At 39.3% G+C, this 20162-nt stretch overlaps 1 protein-coding gene across 3 annotated transcripts in view; it reads right to left on the reverse strand.

Annotated features, from left to right (window-relative positions):
• Positions 1–15803, reverse strand: part of GYS2 (glycogen synthase 2) — a 59068-nt gene extending 43265 nt beyond the window's left edge. For all 3 annotated transcript variants that reach the window (XM_040235314.1, XM_040235315.1, XM_040235316.1), the window contains exons 1-2: positions 15529–15803; positions 1339–1520 (exon numbers count right to left, since the gene is read on the reverse strand). In XM_040235314.1, the coding sequence (XP_040091248.1) occupies positions 1339–1520; positions 15529–15646 (300 nt within the window). In that variant the 5' untranslated portion in view covers positions 15647–15803. The remainder of the gene's footprint in view (positions 1–1338; positions 1521–15528) is intronic.
• Positions 15804–20162: the final 4359 nt, after the last annotated feature.

Here is a 20162-nt window from a genome sequence, read left to right on the forward strand (position 1 = left end):
GATCTTGAATTCCTCAGTAACTCATTTCTGTTTGCATTTATCCTTTGTTTCCAGTTTGAGCAAAAGGAATGAAGAACAATCCTTTCAGCAGGGCTTTGGATCTCATTTCTTCTCCTATTCTCAGTGACCTTACTCTCATCATCTATTCCTTCTAAACTTTCAGTTTCTCTCCGTCCTCTGGATGCTTCTTTTTGGAATATAAATATGCTCACTCATATTTAAGAAAACACGAATTCTCAGAACCATATCACTTGAAATGACTTTTATCCTTCCTCTTCATAGAAAAACCTCCCAGCCACATTTCTGTATCCTTTATCTCACTACTCATTCATTCCTCAAGCTACTGCAATCTGCTTTAACCCCACTTTCTCCTCTGAAGTTGTCATTAGCAAGATGACCACAAATGACCTGAGTATTACTCAACCCAACTGACCTGGGTTCAATCCTTGGTTGATCCAATCCCTCCTTTGTACTTGAAACTCTCTCTTTCCTTGTCTTGACATCTCTATTCCTATTGAGGTGGCAAAAATTACTGCAAATTTAGTAGCTTAAAATGGCACAATTTATTATCTTACAGATTTTGGGGTTAGCCCTCTGAAATGGGTCTTATGAGTTAAAGCACATGTTGGCAGAGGTGCATTTCATCAGCAGTCTCTTGGGGAGAATCTGTCTCCTAGCCTTGCCCAGTTTCCAGAGCCCATGTGCATTCCTTGGCTTGTGGCCCCCTTCCTCCACCTCAAAGCTCTCATCACTTCAATTTCTGCCCACGTTGTCATATCTCCTCTCTGATTCTAATTCTACTGCCCCTTCTTACTAATATCAGGATACTTATGATTACATTGGATCCACCCAGAGAATCCGGGATAATCTTCCCATCTCAAGAACCTTAACACTGTCACAACTACAAAGCCCTTCTGGTTCTAACCACTAGCTGAGCTTCTACTTTTGCAGTCCGTGACTTCTTTTCATGTGGATGTTCTAACACACTAACATCGCCCAAGTTTGGGCTCAAAATGTTGCCTCTTAGTCTATAATCTTCCACTGAATAATGTTATAAACCCCCATAATGTCAACTACAATTTAGACACAACTGACTTTTCCCCAAGCATCTCTATTCTATACCCTCTGCTGAGTTCCAAACCTGCTATACTACTAGGTTTTCATAAGGTGTCTCAGATGTAACCTATTTAAAATCAAGGTCATCATCTTTCTCATACACCAACTTCTTTGGCCTAAGAAGATGAGTGGTCTTTTCTCATGAGTTCATGTAAAGGGTGGTGTGTTTCCACAACAGTTTACCAAGACTTGCTGAAGGAAGGATCAGATGGTGTCTTTTACCTGGCAGCCGTGTTTGTTCATCGCGTCCATGGCTCTTCTAACAGCATCATTCACAGGTTCACACTGTTCCACCTGAGTCTTCATATTGTGCTCAAAATATGGGCCAATCAGAAAATAGTTGTCTCCCCATTCATCTGCTGTTGTTTTGGCCTTTGTCTGAATCACAGTATAGATGCCACCAACTGTTGAAAAAAAAGGTCCCATTACCATTCAGGTTAATAGCTCATGTTAAGTGATGAAGGGATGGAAACAAGTCCTCAATTTTTTTATGTTGCTTAAGTAAACATTTTTTGCTGTGCCATGCAGCATGTGGGATTTTATTTCCTTGACCAAGGATTGAACCCATGCCCTCTGCATCCCTGCATTGGAAGGGTGGAGTCTCAACCACTGAACCACCAGGAAAGTCCAAGCCAACTTTTTAAGTATAGTTGATCTACAATATTGTGTTAGTCCTCATTTTTAAGTTAGCACCTGGAATCAAGCACAAGGATTTATTTAGCTTTGTAAAAGAAAGTTTTTGAGGAATACTATCAAAGAGTTAGTATTTGTTTCAATTCCATGCTGGGTACTTTGCCAGAGAGCAGCAGATTGGCAGGAGCAAATCACAGATATTTCAAGGAAACCTGAAGAGACAATTGGGATAAAGCAGTACCCGGCTTAAAGCTCTATCTACACGGACGTGTCAAAGGTGGGACAGATAGCTATTTTCAAGGCATGTGCTCTCAACAGCAGTAATCACCTTTCACCTCTTCTCCTTCAGTGGCCCAAGGGCATAAGATAAGACCAAGTATCAGCTACTGCTCAAATTATGAGCAAATTTGATGGCTCAGTTGGTAAAGGGTCTGCTTGCAATGCAGGAGACTTGGGTTCAATCCCTAGGTCGGGAAGATCCCCTGGAGAAGGGAATGGCAACCCACTCCAGTATTCTTGCCTGGAGAATTCCATGGACCAAGGAGCCTGGCGGGCTACAGTTCATAGTTGCAAAGAGCTGGACATGACTGAGTGACTAACACTTTCACTTTTTTTACTTTCTCCCAGAATAAAGAACCACTTCCCTTCTAGGAACTAAGCAAGTACGTTTTGACAAGGGGAAAAACCGGACAGATCTTAAAGGGGGATGCTTGGTCCAACTCACATGACATAAATCCAAGTTTTCATATAGTACTTCATTTTAGCTCTCTGCCATTGCTGCCACTACTATTAAAACACAAAGCCAAAAAATAGTATACTTTTGGAAAATATGCCTACTGTTATAGCCAGCATGTCTACATCTGGAAAATTATCCTGACGGGAAAATAAGATATGCGTTTAAGGATATTTGGGTTTCCCAGGTGGCTCAGATGGTATAGAATCCACCTGTCAATACAGGAGACCCAGGTTCGATCCCTGGGTCAGGAAGATCTCCTGGAGGAAGAAATGGCAACCCACTCCGGTATTCTTGCCTGGATAATTCCATGGACAGAGGAGTCTGGCAGGCTACAGTCCATAGGGTCACACAGGGTCAGACATAACTAAAGTGACTTAATATGTGTGCACAAGGATATTTATTAAAGAATTATAAAGGTGAAAAATTGTAACTAGCTTAAATTGAACTAGTTAACTCATTTAACCTCTCTGAGGCTCCATTAGCTCACCTGTTCAAGGGGGATACAATAGTACTGAGTTGGCCAAAAAGTTTGTTCAGATTTGTCCCTGAGATGTAACAAGGCAAAACCTCTTTTTGGTCGACCCAATACTTCACCTGGGGAGAAAGGACAGGTTGGAGCAGCAGTGTTAAAAATTGTGCCTCATTGAAAAGGTGATATTTAAAGTAAGTACTTAAAAGAGTAAGGAAATCAAGCAAGTTGTTTCATGAGGAAGAATTTTTTAGGTGGAGGGACTGGTTAGGGCCAAGGCACTACTTTTGGAGCCAAGGGTACCAGCAGAGTCATAGGCATTCAAAAGGAAGAGCTCAGTGGACAGGTGGGAGAGATGGGGAAGGCCAAGGGGAAGAAGAGCCCTGATAAGCTGCACAGGACAATTCTTCTGCGAGCTCAGAGCAATCGCCTAGTATGAGAATATGAAAACAGTCTAAATCAGTTTCTTAAGTGGTACTTAGCCCATGAACCATAGGCAAAGGAATGACTCAAGAAATTCTATGTAAAATCCCCCAAGCCAATACAGATTCTGGCATTAATCATCAACTCTGCTTCGAAGAACAATTTTGTCACTTGTACACGAAGAAGAAAAAGTCTTATTTTCCATCATGGGTTTTCATAATGTATTTCAGTTCTTCAGTGTATGGAGTTTGGTAGCTACTACATCTCTTAAATTTCTTATTTCAATCATTCAGACTGTAAGTAACATTTTACTTGTATTATATGACTTACAATGATAGTCATAATTGACAGCCAAAACGTAGAATTGCCATCTGCAAATTTCTTGAACCACTCAAAACATACTTTTTGATAAGTTGCTTTTTGAGAAGTGAGACACAAAAGGCAAATATAAACACTACTACATGACAAAACAAGGTTCACTAATTTAGAAAAGAGCTAATAAAACTTCCAAAATGTAAATATTGTATGTAGTTTTCATATAAGCCTACATGTTTATTGTCCTTTGAAACTTGATCTTTAAGAAAAAACTTTTTGACCATACCTAAAAAAAATTGAAATGGCCACTTGAGCAGAGTCTGATAATAAAGATATTATCAATCCCAGCTTCCACTGGCTGATGAATGCAGCATGGGACACAAGAAAATGACCTGCAAATCTACAAGCAGAGCCTTTCAGACTGGATCAGAACAGACGGGGTTCACTTAACCATTCAATGATGAATCTGATTCATGCCAACATCAAGGACACTATGCACTTTGCCAAATTCCAGAAAAGTTTAGGAACCATCGAAACCATTTGTTGAGGAAAAAAAAAATTAGACAAACAGTTTGCAAGGGTAACTAAATAGAACTTTTCTCTAAAGTCTGAGTCACGTCTTAGCAACATATTTAAATATATATATTTATATAAGCTTTATTCAAGCCCACTATCAAAATAATTCAAAATCTTCAAATAATTGCTCCTCTTTGTAGACTTACTTCCTTCATTTGTATCTAATCCAAGGGAGTATACATTCAGGTTCTGGTGGCATACACTTCTTAAATGTCTTACGTTTCTATTCTGGGACAATCTTTTTTTAATGGTAAACTTTTAAAAAAATTAATTAGTTGATTTGTTTTTGGCTGTGCTTGATTTTCGCTGCTACCCGCAGGCTTTTTCTAGTTGTGGGGAGCAGGGACCACTCTTCGTTATGGTGTTTGAGCTTCTCATTGTGACGGTTTCTCTTGTTGCAGAGCACCGGCTCTAGGGCAAGGGCTACACAGTTGTGGTCCACCGGCTTAGCTGGCCTGTGGCATGTGGACTCTTCCTGGATCAGGGATTGAACCTGTGTCTGCTGAATTGGCAGGTGGATTCTTAACCACTGCACCACCAGGGAAGTCCTTTGAACACTCTCTTTTATTTGCAACTATGTAGTGTTGCAAATTCAAATACAATTGCATTAATGCAAACAAAACATTTTTATTTGCTAAAGGATATAAGGGAGAAGAGGAATTCTTTATTTCAAAAAAAGATAGGATTTGAGAATTGAAATGCAAAGATAAACACAATTAATTAATTTGCTACTTCTTTTTCCCATTTGAGGCTTTCAGTTTTGAAATAAAATAGTCCCCAAATAGCCTTAAGAGTGCTTATAAATACTATGACTATATTATTTCAGTCTCTTGGGAATAGAAGCATAAAACTAAGAAAATGTTTTTCATCCCATATTGGTTGAGACCTGATTGTAAATAAATTTTCCCCCATCCCTCAGACTTCTCCCCTTACAGTCTTTCTGTGAGGAGATGCTCTTACTGCTAATTGTAAAGCTTCATTTCAGGCCCTCTCTGTCCTTCCCAGATTTATATGCCAACTGCTCTCCTTAGTTCTCACTCTATTTACCATCTTTAACCCAACTCCCCACCCAGCATGCTAATTAAAGATGAGTATGATAGCCTAGAAACAGGGTCATTCCTATTTTTAAATTTGGAGTATAGACCAAGGGTTCACTAAAATCTATTTTTTAATGAATTATTGTTTTCCCACAGTGTAGGTCATTGAATTTGGACTGACTCTTCAAACATGTACTTTGCATTTTATTGATCTCTACTTTGCTGGAAAAACATGGGAGTTATTTCTCGTGTGAGGGCAAAGTAAAGAAAGAAAAGATGAGCTCTCATAAACATATGTGTCAGTGAAGTAGCTAAAACCTCAAGTCATCATCTAGAAGTACTGCCAACATTGTTAAAAGCAGAACTCCAAGGCAGTATGGAAGGTGGGAGCCAGTCATAATAAGGATTTTTTTGCTGAGTTGCTAAGGCATGGCCAACTCTTTCCTGACCCCATGGATTGTATGTAGCCTACTAAATGTCTCTTTCCATGGGATTTCCCAGGCAAGAATACTGGAGCGGGTTTCTTTCTCCAGGGGACCTTCCTGACCCAGGGTTCGAACCTTCATCTCCTGCATTGACAGGCAGATTCTTTATCAATGAACCACCAGGAAAGTCATAAAAAGGAGATACATATAATAATATATAAGTATGTATATAAAGAGACTCTTCACTATTTTTAAGTGATTAAAAGTCAGAGAATTTAGAAGTCTATGATTTCAGTGTGCATAGCTGCTTATCTGACTCCTATCCAAAGACACAGTTGCAGAAGCAGGGACAGTCATTACAGAGTTAGACATCATTCTCTGAGGCAGCAGGTCTGGTGGGAAAGAGACTAAATTCTACTGGTGATGATGGTCACCAAATGTTTGTGTGCCTGGCAATCAACTAGGTCTGCAGCCGCAATCAGAGCAATTGTAGTCTGGGGCAGTGGGAGATGACAGACTTGGAGAAAGCCCACAGGCATGACCTCCCTGATGCTATCCGCAATGGCAGATCTGAATGCTTTATGCAAGAAGGGCTTAGTCATGGCAATCTGAATGGAAGGAAAGTGGGGAGACTAGTGCTCTTCTTGAACCTATGTATGTGCCAAACCTAGTTCTTACAGAGACTGTGTGTTTCATGTGGTGTGACTTGGGGTGCCTTTGAGATGACACGGCTGCGCATATCCACAGCAGGCAAAGCAACCTCAACCTCTAATTTTAGTGTTGCCCGTGACTATAGTAATCCTGATCCATGTGTTTCTTCCGTTTTTCCTGCTTTTGCATTTAAGAACAGAATCATGCAATTGTTCAAACTGAGAGTCGGTGTGAAAATGAATGATTCAAGGTCCCCATTTTACGAATTAATTTTGTAAGAAATAATAAGCTAACAGAGTAAGGGCTAGGCACTGTTCTAAGTGATTTACAGTTGGTATTTTCTTTTAGTTTTCACCACATTGTTAAGGAAGATACTATTGTTATCTTTTTTTTTTTTTTTTTTAGGTGGGGAAACTGAGACATAGAGGCTGTGAGATGGATCCAATATTAGACATGTAATGATAGAGCTGGGATTCCAATCCAGGCAGTCTGACTCCAGACTTACAAGCCTTAGACAGCAGGATTCTTAGCAGAATTGTCCCTTGGTATCCATAGCAGGTTGGGTTTGGGACACAACTCCCTGGCCACCACTCTGGATACCAAAATCCTAGATGCTCAAATCCTATATATAAAATGGCATAATATTTTCATATAACCTATGCACATCCTCCCATGTACTTTAAATCATCTCTAAGTTACTTGCAAAGGCTAATAGAGTTTTGCCAAGAGAACACACTGGTCATAGCAAACACTCTCCAACAACACAAGAGAAGACTCTACACATGGACATCACCAGATGGTCAACACTAAAATCAGATTGATCACATTCTTTGCAGCCAAAGATGGAGAAGCTCTATATAGTCAGCAAAAAAGACCAGGAGCTGACTGTGGCTCAGATGATGAACTCCGTATTGCCAAATTCAGACTTAAATTGAAGAAAGTGGGGAAAACCACTAGACCATTCAGGTATGACCTAAATCAAATTCCTTATGATTATACAGTGGAAGTGAGAAATAGATTTAAGAGACTAGATCTAATAGATAGATTGGCTGATGAACTATGGAATGAGGTTCGTGACATTGTATAGGAAACAGGGATCAAGACCATCTCCATGGAAAATAAATGCAGAAAAGCAAAATAGCTGTCTGGGGAGGCCTTACAAATAGCTGAGAAAGGAAGAGAAGCGAAAAGCAAAGGAGAAAAGGAAAGATATAAGCATCTGAATGCAGAGTTCTAAAGAATAGCAAGGAAAGATAAGAAAGCCTTTCTCAGCGATCAACTCAAAGAAACAGAGGAAAACAACAAAATGGGAAAGACTAGAGATCTCTTCAAGAAAATTAGAGATACCAAGAGAACATTTCATGCAAAGATGGGCTAGATAAAGGACAGAAATGGTATGAACATAACAGAAGCAGAAGATATTAGGAAGAGGTGGCAAGAATACACAGAAAAAATACACATAAAACAGCTTCATGGCCCAGATAATCACAATGTGTGATCTAGGTGTGATCACTCACCTAGGTCCAGACATCCTGGAATATGAAGTCAAGTGGGCCTTAGAAATCATCACTACGAACAAAGCTAGTGGAGGTGATGGAATTCCAGTTGAGCTATTTCAAATCCTGAAAGATGATGCTGTGAAAGTGCTCCACTCAATATGCCAGCAACTTTGGAAAACTCAGCAGTGGCCACAGGACTGGAAAAGGTCAGTTTTCATTCCAATCCCAAAGAAAGGCAATGCCAAAGAATGCTTAAACTACTACACAATTGCACTCATCTCACACACTAGTAAAGTAATGCTCAAAGTTCTCCAAACCAGGCTTCAGCAATACATGAACCGTGAACTTCCAGATGTTCAAGCTGGTTTTAGAAAAGGCAGAGAGACCAGAGATCAAATTACCAACATCCACTGGATCATTGAAAAAGCAAGAGAGTTGCAGAAAAACATCTACTTCTGCTTTATTGACTATGCCAAAGCCTTTGACTGTGTGGATCACAATAAATTGTGGAAAATTCTGAAAGAGATGGGAATACCAGACCACCTGACCTGCCTCTTGAGAAACCTGACCTGCAGGTCAGGAAGCAACAGTTAGAATTGGACATGGAACAACAGACTGGTTCCAAATAGGAAAAGGAGTAGTTAAGGCTGTATATTATCACCCTGCTATTTAACTTATATGCAGAGTACATCATGAGCAAAGCTGGGCTGGAAGAAGCACAAGCTGGAATCAAGATTGCTGGGAGAAATATTAATAACTTCAGATAGGCAGATGACACCACCCTTATGGCAGAAAGTGAGGAGGAACTAAAAAGCCTCTTGATGAAAGAGGAGAGTAAAAAAGTTGGCTTAAAGCTGAACATTCAGAAAACGAAGATCATGGCATCTGGTGCCATCACTTCATGGCAAATAGATGGGGAAACAGTGGAAACAGTGTCAGACTTTATTTTTTTGGTTCCAAAATCACTGCAGATGGTGACTGCTGCCATGAAATTAAAGACACTTGCTCCTTGGAAGAAAAGTTATGACCAACCTAGATAGTATACTGAAAAGTAGAGACATTACTTTGCCAACAAATGTCCATCTAGTCAAGGCTATGGTTTTTCCAGTGGTCATGTATGGATGTGAGAGTTGGACTGTGAAGAAGGCTGAATGCCGAAGAATTGATGCTTTTGAAGTGTAGTGTTGGAGAAGACTCTTGAGAGTCCCTTGGACTGCAAGGAGATCCAAACAGTCCATTCTAAAGGAGATCAGTCCTGGGTGTTCTTTGGAAGGACTGATGCTAAAGCTGAAACTCCAGTACTTTGGCCACCTCATGCGAAGAGTTGACTCACTGGAAAAGACTCTGATGCTGGGAGGGATTGGGGGCAGGAGGAGAAGGGGACGACAGAGGATGAGATGGCTCGATGGCATCACCAACGTGATGTACATGAGTTTGAGTGAACTCTGGGAGTTGGTGATGGACAGGGCAGCCTGGTGTGCTGTGATTCATGGGATTGCAAAGAGTCGGACACGACTGAATAACTGAACTGAACTGAACTGAACTGAGGTTCCTTGTAACATCTAACACAATGTAAATGGGGTATGGTCAGTCTGCTGGTATGTGTTAAAGTTTTGCTTTTCGGAGCTTTCTGGAATTTTTTTTCAACTATTTGTGATCCAGAGTTGGTTCAGTCCAGATATGGAACCACAGACATGGAGGGCTGCCTTTAACTCTACGGAGCAACATATTGATGAATCTTTGCAAGTGGGGGTGGGAGGGACAGAAGGAGAAGGTGAGCAGGGTCACACAAAGACAAGAATCTTTAGGTGTTGGAGAGGGTGCAATCATTTCTACTCTGCTTTAGAGAAGGCCCATCTGGAAAACAACACTAGGGGAAATGGCTTTTTTACTTTGTCTCTAAACATTCTAGTCTAATTAAAAAAAAAAAAAAACTGGGTTAAGGGAACTTCAGAGCAGTGGTTCTCACATTGATCATAGAGCCCTTTGGAAATATAATGAAATCACTCAGATCTTGACTCTGAAAAAACACATATATATAATGAGCAAAAATTGCTATATATCTTGGCTCTTCTCTTACCACTTTGGAGCAGTCCCTTGGAGCAATCTGACAGGCTGTACCCCAAGCTATAGTCCTCAGAAGCTCCACTGAATAAAACACAATTCTCAACTTTTAGATTGTGCAATTTTTTTTTCAGCCAACACTGACTTAGGGCTAAAACAAGTCGTTTTTAGTCAGTTTTTAGAGGGAAGCATCTGTTTAGTGACTAAATTTCAGAATGGTTCACATTTATTAAGTTAGCATACATTATTTTTGACAACATTCATTAAACGCTTTTTAATGACTCCAGAAATTCTCAACATGATCATTGGTCCACAGTTTTCAATGATTCAGGCAAGTTTGTACAAAATAAACAATTGTAGCAAAGAAGTTGAAAGTAAAGCTTATTTCCAGTGTTTGGGCAAAGCCTCCTTCCTAGACCATAGCACAATCTCTTATTGTTACTTTCTTGCTAACCTGTCCCCAACTAGTTATAGTGCTTTTTGTTGTGTATATTAATATATACAGGCTTCCCTCCTGCCTCAGATGGTAAAGAACCCACCTGCAATGAGAGAGAACTGGGTTTGTTCTCTGGGTTGGGATGATCCCCTGGAGAAGGAAATGGCACCCCCTCCAGTATTCTTGCCTGGAGAATCCCCACGGACAAAGGAGCCTATCAGGCTACAGTCCTTGGGGTTGCAAAGAGTCAGACATGACTGAGCGACTAAGCATAGTACAGCATTAATATATGCAATGGAATATTACTCAGCCAGAAGGAAAGAAATTTTGCCATTTGCAACAAAATGGATGGACTTGGAAGGCATCATGATAAGTGAATTTAGTCAGACAAAAAAAGACAAATTCTTTACTGTATGATACCACTTATATGTGGAATCTGAAAACTACAACAAACTAGTGAACAAAAAGAAAGGAAGCAGGCTCACAGATAAAGAGAACAAATTAGTGGTTACTCGTAGGGGGAGGGAGGGGAAGAGGAGCAATGTAGGGCTAGGGGGAAGAGTTATTGTAGGATTACATGAAATCACACGTGTGAGACTTGAAAATTATAAAGCATGCTAGAATTTTTCAGACTTAGTCTACCAGCCTTGACAACTTTGACCTGGAGCAGACACCCCAGGGATGGGATGCCAGAGAACTGGACCTTGAAGGGAAAGGCATTTGACCAGCACATCACTCCCTATCTCTCTCGTTCCTTCAAGCTCCCCACTGTGCCCCCATGGCCACTGTTGACCCACCTTCTGTCACTATATATCAATTTGCATTTTTAAAGAATTTTACATAAATTAAATCAAATACATAATATTTTCAATCTGGCTTCTTCTACTCAGCATAATTATTTTGAGACAAATCAATGTTGCAGTGTATAGGACTAGTTCATTCCATTTTCCAACTGAGTAGTATTCCATTGTATGGATATACCATAACTTGTTTATCCATTCATAGACTGATAGATATTTGGGTTGTTTCCATTTTTTGGATATTACAAATAAAGTTGCTATGAACATACAAAAAAAAAATAAAGAATCTTTCATTCAGAAAAAAAAATTTTTTTAATTCAAAAACACATCTCACTCCTTACTGCTTTCCACTATCTAGAACTTCAGTGGCTTCGCACGCTTCTTGGTTGGAAATGTAAACCCTTTTAATGCTATTAACTCACTCTGCATTTCACAATCCAACCCTTGTTGGTGTCTCCCGTCTCCTCTCAGGCTCCATTCATCTTACCCTTTCTGAGCTTCCCTCAGATCCCTGAACAGAGTTCACTTTCTCACTTCTGCATCTCGGTATGTACAGTTGCCACACACTGAACATTGTCTGCTCTTTATCACCACCTCCTCATCTCTACCCAACAGCTATTTATCCTTCAGGAACCAGCTCAAGTGTCTCTCTGTTACAGGTTTTTCCCAAGCCTCCAATTAGACAGAAACCTCCCCTCCCCCGACTAAAGCACAGGCTGACCTTAAAGATATTACAAGGTTCTTATCCAGACCACTCCAATAAAATGAAATTGCAATAAAGCAAATCATGAATTTTTTGGCTTCCCAAGTGCATATGAAAGTTATGTTTATACTGTAATGCAGCCTATTAAGTATGCAATAGTATTTTGTCTAAAAACATAATGTACCTGCCTTAATGTAAAAATATATTATTGTTAAAAAGGCTACCACCACATGAGCCTTCAGTGAGTTATAACCTTTTTGTAATAGTAATATCAAAAAGTGTTGATCACAGATCACCATAACAAATACATTAATAATGAAAAAGTTTGAAATATCATGAGAATTAATAGAATCTGACAGAGACAAAAAATGATTAAATGCCATTGGAAAAATAGACTTGCTTGATGCAAGACTGCCACATTCAACTTGTCAAAAAAAAATGCAATATTGGCTAAGCACAGTAAAGTAAAACACAATAAAATCAGGTCTGCCTGTACAGTTCTGGAGCACCTTGTTCTCATTCTTAGAGTCATTACAGTTGACTACAATTGCATGTTTAATGTCTGCAAATTCTGAAAGATTGGGAATCGATTCTGTGTTGTTGAACTCTATGCCCTTCATTTCCCAGTGTCTGATATCCAATAGATAGTTGATGAATCTTTATTGAATAAGAATGAATGAATGCATAAAAGCAATATATTTCAAGGTTAATTATTAAAGTAGGAAAGGTTATTTTGAAGTCTGAGAATCAACACCCAATAATTTAACTATGACTCTCTCATTTGTTATATTTTACGCATTTCCATTGTTTACAGGCAAAATTCTGTCAGTAAGGAATTTTCCCCTTCTCTAAAAAATCTTTTGTTTTCTTGGATAAAAGTATGTTTTCTTGTTTGCCATGAAACACTTGTAAGTTGGCTGGAACATACATACAATGTACATTTCATCATGAAGAAACTGATGTTCAGGCAGTTTAAAGGATTTTTTTCTAAGTCTCAGAAAACCCTGACCTTTTTGGACTGCAACTCTTGTGTTCTTATATCTACAGGCTATTTCATCAGACAATGACATTTAATTTTTTATTCTTGCATGCTAATAAAAAAGAGAAGTGGATTCAGGAAACCAAAATGCTAGTCCCAACCCTGCTATGTGCTTGACCATTTAATGCGTCCTTGTAGGCATCCTTTTCATCTATGAAATAGAGAAGCTAGATTCATGATCTTAAAGATGTCTCCTATACTGCTATGAACAGCAAGGAGATAAAAACTCAAAGTAAAATTTTCAAAGAAACTATAGTGTCAATGTCTTGTCAGAGATGCACATAATCATTGTCCATTTATATAAAAATGTCATAAAATCAGACTATAGTAAATACTGAAACTATGTTGGAGAAAATATCAACTTGGGTAAATCACTTTAATGGGTTTCCTCTTGACAAGAAAATTCCCTTTATCTTGCATGGGAAATGAAAGAAAAATAGTACCAAAGGCAGCTTAGAAGTTGAAAAATAAATGTATTCCTTCCTTCATTCAAAAGAAAAAATATCCATCGAGCATTTTCTATGCACCACGCACTGTTACAGGTCCTGAGAGCAGCATGCACGTCATCAGGCTAGAAGATTCAGGGCGGGGGATGGGAAACGGTCAGTGTCACCATTGTGTGCCCAGCACCAGGAAACCATACCCTGTTAACATTTGCTAAAAGGAGAGAAAAGGAAGGAAGGGGAAGCATTCTGCTCAGAAGAACCCACACGAGGGCTTCTCTGTTGGCTCAGTGGCAGAGATTGCAGGAGACATGGGTTCAACCCCTTATCCAGGAAGATACCACATGCCATGGAGCAACTTGGCCCATGTACCGCAACTACTGAGCCTCTGCCCTAGAACCCAGGAGCCAAAGCTGCTGAGCCCACATGCCGCAACTACTGTAGCCTATGTTCCCTAGAGCCTGTGCTCTGGAACAAGAGAAGCTCAAGCACCACAACTAGAGAGTAGCTTCCGCTCTCTGCAACTAGAGAAAATCCCGCGCAACAGTGAAGATCCAGCACAGCTAAATGTAGTAAAAATAAACAAATAAATAACTATTTAAAAACAAAAAAGAAGAACCTGCACAGCACTCTTCTGAACAGATTCCTGATGCAAAAGAGGCCCCCCACCCCGTTTCTTTTCCACCAATAAGCTATATCCTTGAATACCTGCTTGCTAGGCAGAGAAAATCTGTTTCAAGTCACAGTCTGGGATTTATGTGTAGTAAAGATGGCTCTGCTCCCAGGAGCTTTGGGCATATTTAAAAACCTTGTGACTGGAAAAAGAACATTAGGAATAAGCTGATTGAAAAACACTTCGCTTTTCCATATTAAAATTTCTGTCCTCTTTGCCTGTTCCTCAGTAAACTGTAGAGAGGAAGACAGTGCTTTGTTTTCTTACATTCATTCTGTGCATTTCTACCTAGGAAGAATTTATTTTTATTTATGAGTTTATGAATTTTATGAATGCATACACATGAGAATGAACGCTGAGCATAAGGTAAAAGTCAGAACAGATGCTAAATGTAATTTCTTTGATTTTGAGGTTTTGCTGGTTCTGATTAGCTAAAAGGAAGATGTAATTTTCACATTCATGTATATTTCAGATCCTTTAAATTATTGCAATAAACATGTTATAAGTAACAAAAACAAAAAATATAATTTCCCCCAAAATGAATATATAATAGATCACATCACATATTTTCATTTCAGATCCTTTAAATTCCACACATTATCACTGCCTTCATCCAACAATCATTTGGGCTGGTTTTCCTTGATCTTGAAAAACTCAACCTTCACAACTGTTGCTTTTTCTCTACCAATATTCCCTCAATATTAGAGTAACAGTCTTGAGACTTTTAAACTAGACATTATCAGTCCACAAGGAATTGTTTTTTAAGAATTTTACAGGTACTTTTATCATCAAAAAAGTTTAGGTCACAGCCTTGCCTTCTCTAATCCAGCATAAAAGAGGTTATATCTTACCAGGAAATTGTTCTAATTTTGTTAATTTGATTTCCTTTATCTTATAATTTCTATGTTTATATAGTATTGAAGAAAAAACTACATGCATTCTTCTTAATAGGAGGTCAATATTATACCTTCAGAACTTCTTCTAAGTTAAAACTTTAATTCCAAGCTAATCTTGAATTATTAGAAATGTTATTAAATATTTCACATACTTGCTAACACAGCACATGTATATTTCAGATCCTTTCAACAGGGGTTGAAATTTCTAATTAGTCCAGATCAGGCACAATTCTTCTTAAAATAAACTACAAAACTGAACTTTGTTCCTGAAAAAAATAATCATGAAACCCAAAAAGTAAATATTAGTTCTATATTTCTGTTTTGTCATAACATGAATTTGTAATTTTAATTTAAATGCGCATTCCCTGACCAAGACTAATATTTTCAGTTGTCTTTCCCTTCAACACGTAGACCAGTGTAAGTTTTCATTGCCTGTTGAAATAGACAAGGTTAAACCTCGTCTAAACCTGTACTAGGTTTGAATACTTTCCTCACTCACAAGGGCAGTTCATTCTCACTAGAGTGCGTTCTGTGAATTCCTAATCTACATTCTTCTGTGATCTGGCAAATAGATGCCTCAGGGGCAGTACAAACCTTTATTGGTCACTTCCCAAGAGACTTCAAAGAGCAGTAAATTCTCCACGGGAAGTCCGGCTTCCCACCGAGGCAGCCCACCTAGGGATGTCACAGATAGCGATCGACCTCGAAGCATTCTTCCTTCAGTTCTCCGGCACTTTTGGTCTCTCTTTCGGTGAACTGTTATCCTGGGGGTGATGCGTGTTAGGGACGCAGAGGTTCAGAGCTGGGAGATGGCCGACTTTGGTAGCTTCTCATATGAAGTAAACCAGCAGAAATAAATCTCGTGGACTTCCCAGAGAATTCCCAATGGAAGGCAGAATTCTCAGCTCCTTTTACACACTTTCTGGGGAGGTCCAGTGAGGACACTATCTCTGATTGATATCTACCCAAATAACCCAGAGCAATCACAAGTAAAACCCACCAGCTTAGGGCTTAGGTAAACACTCTTAGGATAACAGAATCTTTACAGGCTCATCCTGATGTTAGCACGGCCTTTAACCCTTGTCCTCTAGAACAAACTCCTAGGCTCACACAGTCACTGGTACTTATTTCGTCACCTTCAAAGTGATCCAAGAATAGCAATTCCACTTATAAAGTATGCAGATCATTGTAGGTTACATATAGAATTGACTGGGACATGTTTCTAATCTTCAAATCTCTTTAGATTTCCTAAGTGTTATTTTTTCTTTTGATTCCCATTTTTAGATCAATAAAAACACTATTTCTAGTTGTTTTATTCCACATTGACAAATTGAATTTTGATGATAAACATTGATCTTGGTTCCCCTTTCTTTGATTACTTTTCTTAAAAATTTCCTTATGGAAAATTATAAATACCAGGATGTCTTTAGGTATAATATACAAAGAATGTAATTTTGATCAATTTTAATGAGATTGTAGAAATTAATTTCAGTCAATTTACCTCAAATATTATCAAATTGATAAAGAATAATTTAATGGATGGGAAAGATTGGAATAAATATGAACAAAATTCTTACAATGGTTTTCTTTAGGTGGTAGTGATGACAATTAATATTTAGGTGATTTTTCTGTTTACTGTTATCCTATAAATTTTCTACAATAAACACATGTACATATAGTCATACCATACACAGAACAAGGAAAGAATTTTTGAAAGTACAATCAGATCACCTCCTGATTATTTCACTCTCACTCTCATTACTTTGGATTTTTGAAATTCCTGGTGTTGGCTTTCACCTGGGGCTTAGCCTCAAACACCAACACTCTCAACAACCCTTCATTTCCTAACAATCCCTCAAAGTAAACCAACCCTTGTAAACACTAACCCAAAGTAATATAACCCTTGAACCTATTATTCCTGACATGAGGACACACTTTGTCAATTCTTTGCTTTTTTAGCAGTGAATGTCTTTTTCAAAATTGTTCCCTAAGTCAACAGAGGTGAAATAAATGAACCATATTTTCCCACTGAGGCAGCCCACCTAGGGATGTCACAGATAGCGATCGATCTCGAAGCACTCTTCCTTCAGTTCTCTGGAACTTTCCGTCTCTCTCTCAGAGAACTGTAATCCTAGGAGTGGTGCGTGTTAGGGGTGCAGAGGTTCAGAGCTGGTACATCACAGGCGTTGGTAGATTCTCATATGAGGTAAACCAGCAGAAATAAATCTCGTGGACTTCCCAGAGAATTCCAAATGGAAGGCAGAATTCTCAGCTCCTTTTACACTCTTTCAGGAAAAATACATATATATATTTTCCATGGACATACTTCCATGGAAATATGTCCATGGAAAATACCTCTATCAATCCACGTTTATCTGGATGAATTTGCTGCCCTTCAGATATATATGAAAAGAATACAGTCATTTATACAATAAGATTTAAAGGAGAATCAGAGAAAGTTCTGTTTCCTATATTCTTGAATACTCTCCTTTAAGACTTGTGCTAAAAGGACAAACTGATTAATTGGGAACTAAAAGAGAACAGGTATCTAGACAGAAAGGGAGATGGGATTTCTCCAAGATGGGAGAAAGACTCTCAACAGTTCCTGAGCTCTAATTTTACACTCACACCAACATTTTATCATTCAGTAAAAAGAGGTGATATACACCTTAATATCTAAAAACCAAACAACCCAATCAAAAAAATGGGTGGAAGACCTAAACAGACATTTCTCCAAAGAAGATATAGACAGCCAACAGGTACATAAAAGGATGTATATGTGTGCTAAGTCGCTTCAGTCATGTTCGACTCTGCAATCCTGTGGACTGTAGCCCACCAGGCTCCCATGCCTATGGGATTCTCCAGGCAAGAATACTGGAGGGGGTTGCCACGACCTCCTCCAGAGGACCCTCCCCTTGCAGGGACTGAACCCATGTCTCCTACGGCTCCTGTATTGCAGGTGGATTCTTTACTGCTGAGCCACTGGGGAAGCTCTACATGAAACGATGCTCAGTCAATAATTACTAGAGAAATGCAAACCAGGACTACAAGGGGGTATCATCTCACACTAATCAGAATGTCCATCATTTAAAAAGTCTACAAATAGATGCTGGAGAGGGTGTGGAAAAAAGGCAACACTCCCACACTGTTGGTGGGAATGTAGATTGGCACAGCCTCTATGCAGAACAGTATGGAGATTCCTTAAAAAGCTAAAAATTGTTACCACAATTCTGTAATTTCACTCCTAGGCATATATCTGGAGAAAACTCTGATTCAAAAAGGTAACATGAATCACTTTGCTGTTCACCTGCAACTAACACAACATTGTAAATTAACTATTCTTCAAGGACTTCCCAGGTGGTCATACTGTGTGCTTCCACTGCAGGGGGCTGGGGTTTGATCCCTGGTCAGGGAAGTAAGGGCTTTCCAGTGGCTCAGTGGTAAAGAATCCGCCTGCCAATTAAGGGGACATGTGTTCAATCCCTGGGTCAGGAAGAAGCCCTGGAGAAGGAAATGGCAACCCACTTCAGTATTCTTGCCTGGGAAATCCCATAGAGTGAGGAGCCTTGTGGGCCACAGTCTATGGGGTCACAAAAGAGTCGGACATGACTTAGTAACTAAACAATACCAGGGAAGTGAGATCTTGCAGCTACGTGTAGTGTGGCAAAAAACAAAACAAAACAAAAAACTATACATTCAATTAAAAAGAGTTTAAACAAATAAGAACTCTGAACAACAAGGCTCAGGTGGGCTTCCCTAGTGACAATATTCCACGTGTTGGACACAGATCCCAGGAAAACAACAAGTACAAGATTCCATGGGGAGAGGACAACAGGAACTCTGTATTTATTAACAGTACTTTTCCTAGACTCTGCCTTATGCTGTTCTTCTCTTGGTTGATTTTAATCTCTGTGTTTTCCCTGTAATAAACCATAACTGTGAGGATAACCAAAAAGAGAGAGGTCAGAGGAAAATTAAGAGGAAAAAAGAAAGGATTCCTAGCTGGTTTCCTTGGTAAGTATTCCAGCAGAGGTCACTAGATACATTTAGAAAACCACACATCTGCTTTGCAGTTTTGCAATCTTCTTGGAAGTCTTTAGGATTTCAAAGGCTTGATTAACCTTCACCTGCATATCCAGAAGGATTCTATTAACACATGTATGGATCACCTACTGTGTACTACTATTGTAGGAGCTGAAAGTATTTTCTATAAACTGTAGACAAGTCCCTGCCTCTGTGTGAATGCTGTGGCTGCTGCTACATTGCTTTAGTCATGTCCAACTCTGTGCGACCCCATGGACGGCAGCCCACCAGGCTCCCCTGTCCCTGGGATTCTCCAGGCAAGAACACTGGAGTGGGTTGCCATTTCCTTCTCCAATGCAGGAAAGTGAAAAGTGAAAGTGAAGTCGCTCAGTCATGTCCGACTCTTAGCGACCCCATGGACTACCAGGCTCCTCCGTCCATAGGATTTTCCAGGCAAGGGTACTGGAGTGGGGTGCCATTGCCTTCTCCGGCCTCTGTGTGAATAGATAGACATTAATCATGTAAGCCAAAATTTCCAAAGAAGAAAAACCACAATGGTAGAGGGTTCCATTTGATAGAAATGGGTGCTTCAGCTGGAGAGGGCAAGGAAGATGACTCTGAGGAAGTGTTACATGAACTGAGACACAAATAATGAAGAGTCTGCACCTGAAGATCTGGGAGAAGAGAGAGTAATGCCTTTAAGTCACACAGCAACAGGACGACCAATGTGCTTAGGGCCCAGGGTGAAATGAATGAGAAGTCTGAAGGGGAAAAAGAGACAAAAGCAGAGAACAAATCAAAGAAATGTTGGTTGAAAACTTTCATTTTGGTTGATTTGGAAAGACATTGATTTTATGCAGGGTAACAATGTGATCTTATTTACACTCTGAAAAGATTTCTCAGTTTTCTCTACAAAAAAGAAAAAAAAAAAAAGGAATATCAAGAAGGGCAAGAGAAGAGGCTTGGAATTTGAGGTTATGAAGCTTTCCTATCAGTTATAGATTCTAGAATGTAGTACTTTACCCCTTCCATAGACAATCTCTTGTTTTCTTCTCAACAAGGTATTAACACTTGATCTTTTTCTTCATAAAGTATAGAGAGTGCCTTTCCAAGGTGGCATCTCTCTATAGTTCACTTCTACACTCTCACTTGTCCATTGTCTGTAGCTTATTATGCATGGGTTGCTGCTGTCACTACAGAAATAA

The sequence above is a fragment of the Oryx dammah genome, unplaced genomic scaffold (assembly GCF_014754425.2).
Source record: "Oryx dammah isolate SB20612 unplaced genomic scaffold, SCBI_Odam_1.1 HiC_scaffold_29, whole genome shotgun sequence".
Lineage (NCBI taxonomy): Eukaryota > Metazoa > Chordata > Mammalia > Artiodactyla > Bovidae > Oryx > Oryx dammah.